The 16,734-nt window shown below is 35.0% G+C and overlaps 1 protein-coding gene across 1 annotated transcript in view; it reads left to right on the top strand.

Moving 5' to 3' along the window:
- The window catches only part of CFAP47 (cilia and flagella associated protein 47), a 533,305-nt gene that overhangs the window by 38,282 nt on the left and 478,289 nt on the right, over positions 1 to 16,734 (top strand). Inside the window, exons 9-13 of the mRNA XM_058535621.1 lie at positions 6,180 to 6,369; positions 7,113 to 7,326; positions 10,051 to 10,203; positions 10,862 to 11,048; positions 11,149 to 11,245. Of these exons, the coding sequence (XP_058391604.1) occupies positions 6,180 to 6,369; positions 7,113 to 7,326; positions 10,051 to 10,203; positions 10,862 to 11,048; positions 11,149 to 11,245 (841 nt within the window). The remainder of the gene's footprint in view (positions 1 to 6,179; positions 6,370 to 7,112; positions 7,327 to 10,050; positions 10,204 to 10,861; positions 11,049 to 11,148; positions 11,246 to 16,734) is intronic.

A 16,734-nucleotide genomic window follows, 5' to 3' on the forward strand; every position in this document is an offset into this window, starting at 1 on the left:
TACCCTTTGACTAACATCTCCCTATTTCCCCCTGACAACCACCATTCTACTCTCTCCTATGAGTTTGACTGTTTTAAATTCCACATATAAATGAGATTATGCAGTATTTGTCTTTCTGTGTTTGGCTTATTTCACTTAGCATAGTGTCCTCCAGGTTCATCCATGCTGTTGCAAATGACAGGATTTCCTTCTTTTTTTTAAGAATGAATTTTTATATATTTTCTTTATCCATTCACCCTTGATGAACATTTAGATTGTTTTTCATTCTTGACTATTGCAAATAATGCTGCAATGAACATGGGAGTGCAGATGTCTCTTGGAGATACTGAATTCATTTCCTTTGGGTATGTCTCCAGAAGTGGGATTGCTAGATCATATGGTAGTTCTATTTCTAATTTTTGGATCATATGATAGTTCCAACTTTTCGAGGAACCTCCATACTGTTTTCCCTGATTGCTTTATCAATTTACATTCCCACCAACAGCAAACAACTGGTTCCCTTTTCTCCACATCCTTGCCAACACTTGTTATCTTTTGTCTTTTTGATAATGGCCATTCCACCAGGTGTGAAGTGATAGCTCATTGAGGTTTTGATTTGCGTTTCCCTGATGATTAGTGATGTTGAGCACCTTTTCATGCGTCTGTTGCCCATTTGTTTGTCTTTGGAGAAATGTCTATTCAGGTCCTTTGCCCATTTTTTAAACCAATTATTAGTTTGTTTGCTACTGACTTGTAGGAGTTCCTTATATATTTTGGGTATTAACCACTTATTAGATATATGGCTTGCAAATATTTTCTCCCATTCTATAGAATGTTTTTTCACTGTGTTGATTGTTTCCTTTGCTGTGCAGAAGCTTTTTGGTTTGATGCAATTTTGCTTGTCTATTTTTGCTTTTGTTGCCTGTGCTTTTGATGTCTTATACAAAACATTGTTGCCAAGACCAGTGTCAAGAAGCTTTTTCCCAATGTTTTCTTCTAGTAGTTTTATAGTTTGCATCCTAGGGGATGCAAAATGGCATGTCATTGTGGCTTTCATTCACATTTACCCAGTGACTCATGGTGATGAATGTCTTTTCACGTGCTTATTGTGCATTTGTGTATCTTCTTGGGAGAAATGTTTATTCGTATCTGTGATAGACAGAATAATGGCCACCTAAAAATGTCCCTAATCTGATTTCTGGAATTTGTGAATATGTGATGTTCCATTGCAAAAGAGAATTCAGGTTTTAATTGGAATTAATGTTGATAATCAGCTGACCTTAAAATAGGGAGATTTGCCTGGATTATCTGGGTCAGCCCAATATAATCACAAGGGGCCTTAAAAATGGAAATAGGAGGCAGAAAAAGTGTCAGTATCAGAGTGATGTGATGTGAGAAAGACTTGAACATCCAGTGCTAGCTTTGAAGATGAAAGGGGAGGGTGATAAGCCAAGGAATCTCATGGCCTCTAGAAGGTTGGAAAAGATAAGGAAATGGATTCTCCACTCGAGCCTGCAAAAATTAACATAGTCCTGCTAAAACCTTGATTTTAGTCCATTGAGACTTGAGTGAGACTTCTGACCTACAGAAGTATAAGATAAGACATTTGAGTTGTTTTAGCCCACAAAGTTGTTTGTAATTCATTATTGCAACAGTGGGAAACTAACACAGTATCCTTTACCCATTTTTAATTGGGATATTTGTGCTTTTGTTGTTGAGCTGTAAGAGTTCTTTATGTATTCTGATACAAGTCCCTTATTGTATATATAAATTGCAAATATTTTGTCCCATTTTGTGAGTTGTCTTCTCACTTTCCTGCTAGTGTCCTTTGAAGTACAAAAGTTTTAAATTTTGATTAAGTCCAATTTATTTTTTCTTTTGTCTCTTGTGCTTTTAGTATCATATCTAAGTAGTAATAGACTATCCAAGGTCATTAAGATTTATTCCTATGTTTTCCTCTAGGAATTTTAGCTTATACCTTTCAATGTATTATCCACTTTGAGTTAATTTTTGTAAATGGTGTTTAGAGGTCCAAATTCATTCTTTTACATAGATACGTCCAGTTTTCCCAGGATCTTGACACACTCATTGAAAAATCAATTGACCATAAATGTAGGAGTTTATTTCTGGACTCACAATTCTATTCTATTTATCCATGTTTATCCTTATGTCAGTGTCACAATGTGCTGATTAGCATTGTAGTAATTTTTGAAATTGGAAAATGTGAGTCCTCCAAATTTGATCTTTTTAAGGAATATTTTTGACTAATTTGGGACCCTTGGAAATCCATATGAATTTTAGAATTAGCATACCAATTTCTGCAAAAAAACCATAGCAGCTGGGATTTTGACAGGAATTGTGTTGAATCTGAAATCTGTTTGGGAGTATTGCCATCTTAACGATATTAAGTCTTGCAATTCTTGAAAATTGGATATTTTTCCATTTATTTATGTCATTTTAAATTCTTTTCAATGGTGTTTTGTAGTTTTCAGTGTACAAGTCTTACAATTCTTTTTGAATATTTATTCCTAAGTATTACATTCTTTTTGATGCTATGTAAATGAAATTGTATTCTTACATTAACTTTTGGATTGTTCATTGTTAGTGTATAAAAATGAAATTGATTTTTGTGTATTGACCGTGTATCCTGCAACCTTGAACTAATTTATTGGTTCTCATAGTTTTAGTGGATTCTTTGGGATAAAAAATCATGTTATCTGTGAATAGAGATCATTTTACATTTTCCTTTCCAACCCAGATGGATTTTATTTCTTTTTTCTTCCCTAATTGCCTTGGCTAGAACCTCCAGTATAGTATTAAATAGAAGTGACAAGAGAGGATATTTTGTCTTATTCCTAATCTACGGGAAAGCATTTAGTCTTTCACCATTAAGTATGATGTTAGCTATGGATGTTTCATAGATTGCCTTTATTTATTTATTTATTTTTAAATAATTTTATTTATTTATTTTTTTCCCCCAAAGCCCCAGTAGATAGTTGTATGTCATAGTTGCACATCCTTCTAGTTGCTGTATGTGGGACACGGCCTCAGCATGGCCGGAGAAGCGGTAGGTAGGTGCGCGCCCGGGATCCGAACCCGGGCCGCCAGCAGCGGAGCACATGCACTTAACTGCTAAGCCACTGGGCCGGCCCATATAGATTGCCTTTATAAACTTGAGGAAGTTCTCTTCTATTCCAAGTATTTTTTTGGTGTTTTTATTGTGAAAATGTATTGTATTTTCTCAAATACTTTCTCTGTGTCTATTCAAATGATAATGTGGTTTTTGTCATTTATTTTATTAAGATGGTATATTACATTGATATTTAGATAAATATCAATCGATATTAGATAAATATTTAAATAAACCTGGTGTAAATCATAGTTGTACATAGTGAATAATCCTTTGTAGGTGTTGCTGGATTTAATTTGATAGTATTTAGTTGAGGAGTTTGGCATGTATATTCATAAGAGTCATTAGTCTGTAGTTTTCTTTTCTTGTATATCTGGTTTTAACTTTAGAGTAAAACTGGTGTCATAGAATGAGTTGGAAAGTGTTCTCTCCACTTGAATTTTTGGAATAGTTTGTTAAGGATTGGTGCTAATTCTTCTTGAAATGTTCAGTAAAATTCACCATCATAGTCTTCTGATTCTGGGCTTTTCTTTGTCAGAATATTTTAAATTCCTAATTCGGTCTCTTTACTTGTTATCCTAGGACTATTCAGATTTTCTATCTCTTCTAGAATCAATTTCAGCAGTTTTTGTCTTTCTAAGAATTTGTCCATGTCATCTAGGTCATCTAATTTGTTGGCATACAATTGTTCATCGTATTCCCTCATACTCCTTTTTATTGATGTAAAGTTGATAGTGATGTTCTCTTTTTTATTTCTGATTTTAGTAAATTGAGTCTTCTCTTTTTTTTGGCGGAGTCTAGCTAAAGATTTTTCCTATATTGTTGATCATTTCAAAGACATAGTTTCAGGTTTGTTGATTTTCTCTATTGTTTTCTATTCTCTATTTCGTGTATTATAGCTCTTGTCTTTATTATTCCTTTCCTTCTGCTCACTTTGAGTGTGCTTTGCTCTCCTTTTTTCTATTTCCTTAGGTGGAAGTTTAGGTTATTGATTAAAGGCCTTTGTCTTTTTCTAATATAGCTGCTTACAGCTATAAATTTACTTCCAATCACTGCTTTTGCTGCATTCCATAAGTTTTGGTATGTTGTGTTCTAGTTTTCCTTTGTCTCAAAGTATTCTCTAATTTCCCTTGAGATTTCTTCTTTGACCCATTGGTTACTTAGGAGGGTATTTTTTAATTGCCACGTATTTGCAAGTTTCCCACATTTCCTTCTCTTGATTTCTTCTTTTTTAACAATTTCTGTACTTTATTGATATTCTCTATTTTGTGAGATGTTGTTCTCATACTTCCTTTAATTCTCTAGACACGTTTTCCTTTAGTCCTTTGAACATATTTATGATAGTTGACTTATTGTCTTTGTCTAGTAAGTCCAACATTTGGGTTTTCTCAGGGGCAGTTTCTATTTACTGTACCTTTCCTATGTATTGGCCATAATTTCCTATATCTTTGGGTCTCCCATAATTTTTTGTTGAAAACTGGGCGTTTTAAATAATATAATTTGGCAAGTCTGGAAATCAAATGTCCCCCAGGATTTGTTGTTGTTGCTCTTTGTTGTTGTTTCATTTGTTTAGTGACTTTTGGACTAATTCTGTAGAGGTTATTTTCTTTGTTGTGTGCAGCCAATCGAGTGTCTGCTCAGTTAGTTTAGTGGTCAGCTAATGATTGGGCAGAGATTGCCTTAAATTCCTTGAATCAATGAGTCTCACAGCCTTTGCTGAGCACCTCTGTATAAGGGTGTTGAGTGGGGCATGTCTTCAGTGTTGAGTCAGGTAGTTTACAACTCTTTCTGGCTTTTAGGTCCTCCTCGTACAGAGTCTCAAAGTCAGCCAGAGGTGACAGATTAGAGCTTTCTCAAATCTTCCTGCACATGTGCGTGGCAATCTAGATTCCCAGGAATATGCCAGAGCTTTTCAAATACTCTCTGATTATTTTTTTTTCTTTTTCTTTAGCCTCTTATTAGCCTTAAATGGTAATGTTATCTTGGGTTGTAGCGTTCAACAAATGCCGCTGGGTCTTTTTTCTGGCAGGGGAGGGGGTCAGCAAAACCCTGGGGAGAGTTATTTACTCAGAGTGAACTCTGAATCAGGTCAATTAAAGAAATGCCCTCATAGTAGGCTTTTCAGCTAGCTTCCAGACAGGGCAAATAGGGACAATTCTCTGGGCATGGGGCTTTTGGAGAGCTCCAAACCCATTCTTCTCCTTCACTGGCTGCTGATAGGCTGGTAGTTTTCATAGCTACCATAGTTACAAGGCTTTTTTTTTTCAAGGAGTGCACAAAACTGGGAATAGGAGGATGGGATTGCAGCAAGTAAAAATGCCACAAAGCCTATTATTTGTTCAGAGATTCAACCAGTTTTTCTTAAATAAATACTCCTTGGATTTTTGAAAGCTTTTAGGTAATTTTCAGATATCTGAAAAGTTGATTTGGAAAATTTTCCTAGTGTTCTCTTTCTGTTTGTGGAGGAGTAAATTTTTGGAGGTCCTTAATCTGCCAATCTAGAAGTGCTTCAGTGCCATTATTCTTAATTTTTTTTTTACATAATTTTCTGATAATGTGTATCCTAAAACTTTGTCAATGCTGCATATGATATTTTTAAAGACTTTCATATCACCATGATGAACTAGCTTTCCTGAAAATTTTATAAACAATATTTTTGGATTTGCTTTTTATTTTTTCCAAACAGTACAATATGGTTTTCTTAATCCATTTGGGCTGCTTTAACAAAATAGCATAGACTGCATAATTTACAAACAACAGAAATTTACTTCCCACAGTTCTGGAGGCTGGAAGTCCTAGATCAGGATGCCAGCATGGTTGGATGTGGGCCCTCTTCCTGGTTGCAGACTTATTGTATTCTCACATCGTGTAAGGAGCTAGGGAGCTCTGTGGGGCCTCTTTTATAAGGGCACTAATCCCGTTCAGGAGGGCTCTATCCTCATGACCTAATCACCTCCCAAAGGCCCCATCTCCTAATTCCATCACATTGGGCATTAGGTTTAAACATATGAGTTTTGACGTTTCACAAACATTCAGCCTATAGCAATTGGTTACTTTTCTTCTTTTTTAGAATGTGACATGTTCATTCATTCCACATCAAGTTGGAGTCTTTAAAGTGAAGCAATTGCTAGAAATTATTGGCTTAGTGGCAGATGAAAACTTGCAGTCTTCATCACTGAAAGCTTTTCATCAAATATATTTAGATTTCAACAGTGTCTGCAAACCTTCCACCAATAAAGTTGTGATGAAAATTAATCCTGGTAAGCTCTTGTGGACACTTACCTTTTTTTTTTTTTTTTAGGGTAATATAGGTTTATATTAATATACTAATTGCTTAGCTTTATATATCAAATATGTTCTAATCTAGTTGTTCTTACCTTTTGAATGCATCAAAATGACCTAGAAGGCCTGTTAAAATAGATATCACTGGCCTACATCCTAGCACTGATTATTAGGTAAGTCTTTGTTGGAGCCCAAAGATTTGCATTTCTAACATGTTCCCCATAGATGCTGATGCTGCCATTTTGAGGATCACACTTTGAGTAGCACTGGTTTAGTGATCTATAAAATTTATTAAATATTTTAATGGTTTTTATATTTTATTCTTCTACTTGTTTGTTTGAGTCTATAGTATAAACTGGTTTTGACCATTTCATGGATTTTCTTGTTGCTGCTGTTTCATCTAATCCTCAATTATCTTTTATACATTGAACCATATGAAATTGCTGATATTCTACTCTCTTTAACCTATAAAAATTTGTTTCATAGGCCCAACCCAATCCTTCAAGTTACCATCTTTTATTTTTTATGCATGCATTATTTTGCTAAATTGTTTTGTGTATGTCTGTTTATTAAATGAATTATTTGTATTCTCTGAATGTGTTTGTTTAGGGATTTAGCTTTAAGTTAGAACCACTGGTCTACTGTATTAATTCATGTGTATTATTTGGAAAGCTGAAATTCGAAAAACCATATTGAAACTTAATATCCAATTCTATAAAAGGTATATCCCCTTTGGTCAGTAATCCTACGGGACAGTTTGTCATCAAAGACTTGGCAAAATGCAAGGACTGTGCACCTGTCGCAATGCTTCAGTCAACCATGACACGCCTTCACAATCATCCCTCAAGTAAAGAGTCAATGAAGGATGCACTGATAGCCTTTCCCAATGACCGAGCTGCAAGTATCAGGTCTGGAGACCAGCATAAACATTTCAGGTAACATGCTCTATTAAAAGCCTGAAATTTTGAAAGACACAAGGACCAACATGATATACGGAGGTCTTACCAGATCCTGCTGTAACAAACTAATGATGATGATGATAATAATAATAATAATAATATTTATTTTATCTTTTTTTTTTTTTTTTTACACTGGGGGAGATGGTTGTCGAATGCTACTGTATTTGCTTTATCTAACCTCTCATTACCTCTGCTGTGTACTTGCCAGGAAGTGAATGGTTTACCAGATGATTCTTAAAATATGCTCTTGACAAGTAGAGAATAATAATAGAAATAATCACTTTTGCAAATATATGAAGCCCTCAGAGTAATCATGTTCATTAAGTATGGCTGAGAGCTTGTATTTATCTAAGACTAAAAAAAAAATTTTTAATTGTGAAAAATCAATAGCCGTCATCGGCATTGTCATCGTCATCATCATCATCTTTGTTCAATTCCCTCAAAGACACATTTCCAATAACCTTTCCTAAATTGAACTAAAACCTCCCCAATTAGGATCATAAGTGATGTTAAATCTCAATTTAAATTTATCCAAACTTCAAAGAAATTACTACCTTACCAATGCTTAGTGAAAAGAAACCCAGGCATCCTGAAAACTTTATCTGAGCCATTAGACCTGGAATGGTTTTTATACATTTGAGACTGAAATGAGTTTCTTTTCTGCCTGCTTGTGTTACTAGTAGACTGTCTAAACTTGATAATGTCCCTGGGCTTTCTCTACTTGTCTCTTTACCTTTGATGAGTCGTTAAGCTCACTTAATTTTACAGCCATTTTCTTGGCAATACCATTTGATCTTTGGGCTGTAATTGTTTTATTATCCACAATTGAAAAATTTGGGTTTTTATATAGTCTGTCTTATTATTTTATTTTACAAATCTCATCCACATCAGCCTCTCTCTCTTTTTTATTTCACAAGTACCATGAAACACAGAAGCATAAAAATCACTCAGACTCCATGTTAAATAATTATATAGTATAAAAAAGGAAAACCCATCCCACACTCTGGCTCATTGCACTCCATCCCACCCTGCAGAGGTAGCTGCTGGAAATAATTGTTTATGTGTCTTTTTCAGTTCTTTCCTATGCTTATACAAATATATCTATACAGAGATATAATGTGTTAATTTATGTTAATTTAATATTAACATTTTGTTTCTGTCTAAATCGGTATTAATCAGACGATATAAAAATACCAGAATTTTTTTGAAGAAGGCTAAGCATTTCCTATTTATCTCATGGCCATAATTATTTTCCTCCATTTACTTTTTTCCGTATTAATAGAAATATAAAATTTAGTCCAGTTATTTTTCTGGCTAGTATTAGTAACTTTAAGTAATGAAATTTTACAGTTTATTAAATTGTTGGTAGCTATAATTGCTATTTTATTTTTTAATGCATTGTACCTTTTCACTTCTTGAGAGGAAAATAAGGTAGAAAAAAAAAAGGTAGGAATTTTTGTCTAGTTTTTGTTTACTGCAGTATGTCTTGTGCTTAGAACAGTGTTAGGAGTATAGTAGGTACTCAGTAAATATTTTTTTAAATAAATTGATGAGGAAAAATGTTTTATTTACATAGTAATTTTTGCCCCCTGTACTTTGTGCCTTTAAAAAAATCACCTACTCAATGCTGCAGAAGTATTTCTTGAAGTTTACTCTTTAAGGAGCTGATAAGCATTTAGAGATGTTAATAGCCAGCTCTTTGTCGCTTCAGGAATGTACTCTATTACTCCTTTCCAAGTCCCTCCTTTTCTCCTGTTACAGACATAGGGACTTCAGATATAAGAATTATTTCTAGGTTCTAAAGGTGGTTAAGGTTTCCAGAGCCTGAAGGGAAATTTAATATCAACAGCTATGTTTGAATAACAAAGCATTTGTTTCTCTCTTAAAGACTTTGTGTTAAAGACTTTATGTTAAAGCTATCTTACCATAACCATTGAGGAATTGTTGAAAACGGGGGGGGGGTGGGGGGGTGGTGGATATTAGATTACATTTCATCTGACTGTATGACTAATAGGTTCATACTTATGAGTTAATTATTGGGGGTGAGAATCTTAATGATTAATAAAATTTACTGAGGATTGAGGTAGACCAAGGCCAGAAGATGTGAAGAATTGTACTTTTTGTTTTTTATGGAAAATATATGGTGGGTGAAAAGAAAGAGCATGAACCCAGTTGAGTGAATATGAGATATAAGTAGTTTGCAGTTCTTTTATGGATTGTTTTCTCTGTGTAGATTTATTGTTGATAGTTATTTCATAAACTCTTGAGATATTAAGAAGGTAGAATGTTTAACAAAAGGATTCATTATTCTGTATTTTTTTTCTAATTTTGTTCACAGTGATCTAAAAGCAATTAACTTTTAGGAAACACTAATCCGATTCAGATCTAGTCCCATCTGTAATCTAGAACTGTCCAAATTGCTTACTTAACTAATTCCCCAAGAGTGGGTCTAAGGTAGATGCCATTACATCCCAATGACCTTAGGGATTTTCTCTGATTAAGTTAAGAAGAAAATCGGATATCACTCTAGTTGTACATGTAATAATATTTTGATATATAATAAGATATGGGGGAAAGGACTAGAATCTGTCCCATTCACTATTCTGTGCCCAATCCCTGGCATGGGTAGGTGGCACTCAATAAATACTGATTGAATAAATTCATATATATAAATATTAATATGACTTGTTCATATTATAGGACGATTTTCACAAAGATTCCAAGATATAACTATGTGGATCCTGATTTTGCGTATACTGAACTTGAAAATATAGAAAAGAAAGCACATGATGATTATTATACAAGATACATTAGATGTTTAAGAAATGTGCGCCTGCGGAAGCAAGCAGAGAGGTAAAGTACTTCCTCAAACAATATGAAGCAGATCATGGTGCCTATAGAGCCAGAATTTTTTTCTTTACTCTTTAGTTTCTTTTTAGTGATTTAAGTGACTTTTTCATATATGAAAATAGCAAAACATTGAACTTTAACTGCAATTATTTCCTTTCTTACTTTTGATTTGGGAATGTCTTAGGTGGGTTTCCCCAGAAGCAGATCCTGAGACAGGGATTCCAGCACATGTGATTTTTGGAGAGTGTTCTTTTAGGAGAAACCTGTACAGGTTAAGGGAAGCAGGATAGGGCAGGGGAGGAAACTCGGAAATGATGTGTTTCAAATAAAATTTACACTCAGCCTGATGCCTAGGGTCTCTTCGATAAATTATATCACATAGTTGTTCCTGCCTTGAGCCAAAGGGGCTTGTCTTTTGTGCTCCATATCAGTCATTGACTGTGAGCTGTCCCTGGGTGTGGTAGGGTGGGCATAACTTCCTTGAGGAGGTGTATGAGAATGGGGTCTCCTCAGTTGAGGGCAATTTTATGCAGATTAGTGCATCAGTCTACTTAAGTGGATCTGAGTCAGGCAGCAACAGCATGTACTATGGGGAATGTTTGGATTTACAGATGTATTTTCTAAAAGACTTGGCCTCAATTAGTTATTATGATTTCCATAGGAAATACATGTATTCATATAATGACACAGACATAGGATTACAGCCAGGATCAGGTCTAAAGTCACCCTCACCCTCAGAAGCGGAAATAGAAGAGGCGATATCTTCAGCAGAGTGTCGGATCAAATGTAAGGAGTTGCTGAGTACCAGGAATATAGCATCCAAGGAGACAAAGTCTCTGAAAAGAAAGGCATGTGCGATATTTTACATTTGATTATGCCATGAAAATTCTTAAAATATATTTTGGTAATATTGAGCAATTAATTTTGGAATAATGTGATTTTTCACAGGTTCTCAAAGGGCTTAAATCGGGCCCATCCACACCCCATGAAAAACGTGATTGCAGCTTAATTTTGACACCAAAGCAAATTCATCAAGTAATCGTTGGTAAGAATCTATAAAAACCTACCAAAGTCTTTATTTTAACAGATTTATTGAAGTAAATTTATATTCCATAAAATTCATCAAAGTATGCAAGTCAATGAATTTTAGTAAATTTACGAGATTATGCACCCATCATCACAATTCAATTTTAGAATGCTGCCATCACCTTCATGACCACATGCAGCCACTCCCTGTTCCCACCCCTAGCCCCAGGCAGCTGTTAGGCAGCTTTCTATCTCTACAGATTGGCCTGTTCTGAACATTTCATATGAAAGGAACCATACAAGATGTGGTCTCTCTTATATTATTTCTTTTACTTAGCATAATGTTTTTGAGGTTCATCCATGTGGTGGTAGGAATAAATATTTTGTTCCTTTTTATATCTAAATAGTATCTCATTTTATGGGAATACTACATTTTGTTTATCCATTTACCAGTTGATAGACATTAAGATGTTTCCAGTTTGAGGCTATTGTGAATAATTATAAACATTCACATATAATTCTTTGAGTGAACATATGTTTTCATTTCTTTTGGTAAGATTCCTAGGAGTGGAATTGCTGGGTTGTATGGTAAATTGATGTCTCACTTTGAAAGAAACTGCCAAAACTTTTCCAAAGTGACTGACCAAGTTATAGTCCCACCCACAATGCTCTAGGGCTACAGTTTCTCCACATTTTCACTAGCAATTTTTATTTTCCATCTTTTTGATTACAGCCATCCTAGTGGGTGTGAAGTGTTATCTCACTGTGGCTTTGATTTGCATTTTGCTAGTGACTAAGATGTTGAATATGTTTTCATGTATTTGCTTAGAGAAATGTCTATTTAAATCATATATCTTCTTTGGATAAATGTCTTTCAAATTCTTTGCCCAATTTTAATTTGAATATTTGCCTTATTATAGAGTTATAAGAATTGTTTATATATTCTGGATACAAGTCCTTTATTAGATAGATGATTTCCAAATATTTTCTCTGTCTCGTTTTTTTTTCATTTTCTTAATAATGTTGTTTAAAGCACAAAAGTTTTTAATTTAAATGAAATTGAATTTACCACATTTTTTTCTTTTATAGATCATGCTTTTGATATCATACCCAAGAAATTTTTAGCTACCTCAAAGATTCCTGTTTTCTTCTAAAATTTTTGTAATTTTAGATCTTATATTTAGGACTACAATTCCTTTGAGTTAGTTTTTGTTTATGATGTGAGTTAAAAGTCTGAATTCATATTATTGTATGTGGATATTCAATTGTCCCAGCACCATTTGTTGAAAATACTATCATTCCTCATTGAATTGCCTTGGCACCTCGGTCGAAAATCAGTTGACCGTGTGTGTCAGGATTTATTTCCGGAGTCTCACTTCTGTTCCATTGATCTATATGTCTATCCTAATGATAGTTCTACACTGTGTTTGATACTGTAGCTTCACAGTAAGTTTTGAAATTGGTAAGTGTAAGTCCTCCAAATTTATTCTTCTTTTTCAAGATTGCTTTGGCTGTGCTAGGTATATATAGGATCTTATTAAGACCTATTTTGTCTGTCTTGTTCCTGGATCTGTCTTAATATTTCTGGCTCCTCTGTCCTAACTTGTATTGAAACCTCAGATCATGATGTTGACCTTCCCTGAATATTTGCCATTGAGATCATTATTATTTTGACAACACCCCTAGACATGAGTTAGGAAATAAGTGACAGTTCCCCCTTAACCTTGCAGAGGTATTGCACAGTGTCCCTCCCTAGGTCATTTTCACCAAGCCTGTTAAAGTACGATTACGGTTAAAGAAATAGTGGCTCTACTGGTCTGAAGAGGGAGTCCGCATTTCATTCTAAGCAGAGTTAGGGAGGCCCCGAGGGAGATGTGGACAGAGGATGATTAATTGGTATGGATGTATGATTCTTCCTCTAGGGAGACCCAGCACACAAAACACCAAATACCAACTCTGATATTATCCAGACTAAAGGTGATGTCCAAAGAGGTACAAGGTCAGAGGCAAAGCAGTGGGAAGTGATTAAATATCTGGGTGGTGGTGGTTTGTTTTGGCTGGTCAGTGGCCAAGTCTCAGATCAGTGAGGCCTATGGGAAATGCCCAAAGCAGCATCTGGCTCTGGGGAAAGTGGGTGGCAGGATTGGTAAATAGAGTTGGACTGAGATTCTGAATGAGAAATAGGCCTCAATGCCCTAAGAGCACTGGAGCTAAACCTCCCTGCCACACGGTGACAATGAGGCACTTGGGTGTTGCAGTCTGGAAACTCATTAGTTCCTTGCCTGTCTGAGGTTGTGTATGCAGTTCAGGTCAAACATCATTTACTGTGCCTCTGTTTTGTGCCAGGCATGTGATAGGTACTGGGCTTTGTAGCCCCAGGAACTTACCTTTCACTGTTGGGTGGTAAATGCTTTGGGTGACTTCCAAATTGGTGACTGACAGTCAGATAAGCAGATCTATACAAATGCAAAAGGAGCCAAGTTAGAAGAAGGTGTTCAGTGCCTCTTCTACAACTCCCCCATCAACTTCTCTCCCTTCTTCACCTGGTGTTTGTTTATTGAGGAAGATTGGCCCTGAGCTAACATCTGTTGCCAATCTTCCTCCCTTTTTCCTTTTTCTCCCCAAAGCGCCAGTAGATAGTTGTATGTCATAGTTGTACATCCTTCTAGTTGCTCTATGTGGGACGCTGCCTCAGCATGGCTCGATGAGCAGTGCGTAGGTCCGCTCCCAGGATCCGAACCGGCAAACCCTGGGCCTCAGAAGTGGAGCGCACATACTTAACCGCTACCCCACCAGGCAGGTCCCTAAAAGTGCTTTTGAAGCCTCTGCACAGAACAGAGACTGGAACTATCAAAGAAGATTGTAGTTTCAGAAAATTTTGCTCTATATTTATAATATATATATTTTTAATTAAAGTTAGCATTCCCAAATTATCCTTTCAATGTCTGTGGCAGCAGCATCTGTATTGATACAGCCTCTCTCCTTAATATTGGAAATTTATGTCTTCTTTCTTATTTTTCTTTTTCAGTCTCAATTGAGGTTTATCAATTTTATTGTTCATTTTAAATAATCAACTTGTGGTTTCATTGATTTTCTCTATTGTTTTTCTGTTTTTAATTTCAATGACTTTTCTTGTATTTATCATTTCCTTCTATTTACTTTGGATTTTTATTGGATTGCTCTTTTTCTAGTTTCTTGAGATAGAAGCTTAAATTATTGATTTAGACCCTTCTTTTTTTTTCTAGTATAATCATTTAGTGCTATAAATTTCTCACTAAGCAGTACTTTAGTTACATCCCACCTATTCTGATATATTTTCAACTTCTTTCAGTTCAGTATATTATCTAGCTTTCCTTGAAACATTCTCTTTGGCTCATGAGTTATTTAGAAGTGTGAGGTTTAAATTCCTCCAAGATTTTTCTGTTTTTTTTTTTTTCTTTCTGTTATTGTTTTCTAGTTCAATTCCATTTGGTCAGAGTACACACATGTATGGATTCAATTCTTTTAAATTTTTGAGGATTTGTTAAGTTTGATCCTAGATGTGGTCTCTCTTGTTGAAGGTTCATTTGGCTTCAAAAGAAGTTGTATTCTGCTATTGCTGGATAGAGTGTTCTTTAAATGTCAATTAAATCCCAATTAGTTAATGGTATTGTTTATTTCTACTAAATCCTTACTGCTTTTATGTCTAGAGAGTCTATCAATTATTGACAAAGGTGATTGAAGTTCCAACTACAATTGTGGATTTTCCTATTTCTCTCTTTTTTTTTTTTTTGCTGAGGAAGATTATCCCTGAGCTACCATCTGTTGCCAGTCTTCCTCTTTTTTTGCTTGAGGAAGATTAGCCCTGAGCTAACATCTGTGCCAGTCTTCCTCTATTTTATATGTGGGTTGCCTCCAAAGCATGGCCGGCAAGTGGTGTAGGTCCAAGCCCGGGATCTGAACCCACAAACCTGGGCCGCTGAAGTGGAGCACGCTGAACTTAACCACTAGGCCATGGAGCTGGCCTATTCTATTTCTTCTTTTAATTCCATCAATTTTGCTTCATGTATTTTGAAGCTCCGTTGTTTGGTGCATACACATTTAAGATTGTTATGTCTTCTTGGTCTCTTTTATCATTATGTAATGTCCTTCTTTGTCCCTGGTAATTTTCTGTGCTCTGAAATATAGTTTATCTGATATTAATATAGCTATTAAAGCTTTCTTTTGTTTAGTCTTTGCATTATACATCTTTTTACTTTGTTCTACTTTTAACTTACCTGTCATTACATTTGAAGGAAGTTTCCTGTGGACAGCATATTGTAGGTTTTTATTCATTCTGACAATCTCTGTTTTTTAATTGGTGTATTTGTATCATTTACATTTGATGTAAATATTGATATGTCAGGATTTTTGAATGCCATTCAAGATTCTTTCTTTGTCTTTACTTTCAAAAGTTCATCATTAGTTCTCAAAAGTTTTCAAAAGTCTGGGCATGGTTTTTTGGGGGGACATTACCCAGTTTTAGTTTCACTGAGCTTCTAGAATCTGTAGGTTTACTTTTTTTGCTAAATTTGTTTTTTTTCCAGCCATTTTTGTTCAAATATTTTTGAAGAGCCTCCCCCCCTCACACAGACACATACACTCTTTGCCTTCTCATTTTGGGACTCTAATTACATGAATTTTAGACCTTTTGCTTTTGTTCCACAGGTCTGAGACTCTCTTAATTTTTTTTTCAGTCTGTTTTCTTTTTGTTCCTCAGATTGGATAAATTCTGTTGATATTTCTTCAGGTTCACCAACTTTTTCTTTTGTCATCTCATTCTGTTATTAAGCCTACCCATTATTTTTCTATTTCTCTTACTATATTTTTTAATTTTAGAGTTTCTACTTAGTTCTTCTTTGGATATTCTATTTCTTTGCTGAAACTTTTTTTTCATTTATTTCAAGAGTATTCATAATTACTTATTCCATCATTTTATAATAACTTTTTTAAAACTCTTGTCAAATAATTCCAATGTCTTTGTTGTCTTCGTCTTGGTGTCTTTTGAGATTTTCCTGCTTCTTGGTATGATGAGTAATTTTGGTTTATACCCTGGACATTTTGAGTGCTGTGTTATGAGAGTCTGTTTACTATTTAAATCATCTATTTTAGAATGAAGTCAATCCATTTAGTTTCAGAACACATGTTCTATCTAGTCCACATTTGTGTGCTGTCATGCAACTGCCAATTTAATTTTCAAAGCTTTTGCAGTGCTATTCTGGTTTGCTCTGTTTATGTGCTATCCAGAGGACAATATGAAATGCAGACATTATTTCACACTGTAGTTCAGTTCTTAAGGCATTTGCTGTGTTGGTTCTGGTAGGTTTCACACATGGACTACTCAGGGTATGACCATAATTTCATGCCCAAATTTAAAATATATCTTTCTCTAATTCCCACCTGTCTGTATCCCTTCCCTCACTCTCTAGGTGGGAGGTGAGTGGTGTCAACTGTTTGTTTGCTTTTGTTTAGTGATGTGTGGAGATAGTC

The sequence above is a fragment of the Diceros bicornis genome, chromosome X (assembly GCF_020826845.1).
Source record: "Diceros bicornis minor isolate mBicDic1 chromosome X, mDicBic1.mat.cur, whole genome shotgun sequence".
Taxonomy (NCBI): Eukaryota; Metazoa; Chordata; class Mammalia; order Perissodactyla; family Rhinocerotidae; genus Diceros; species Diceros bicornis.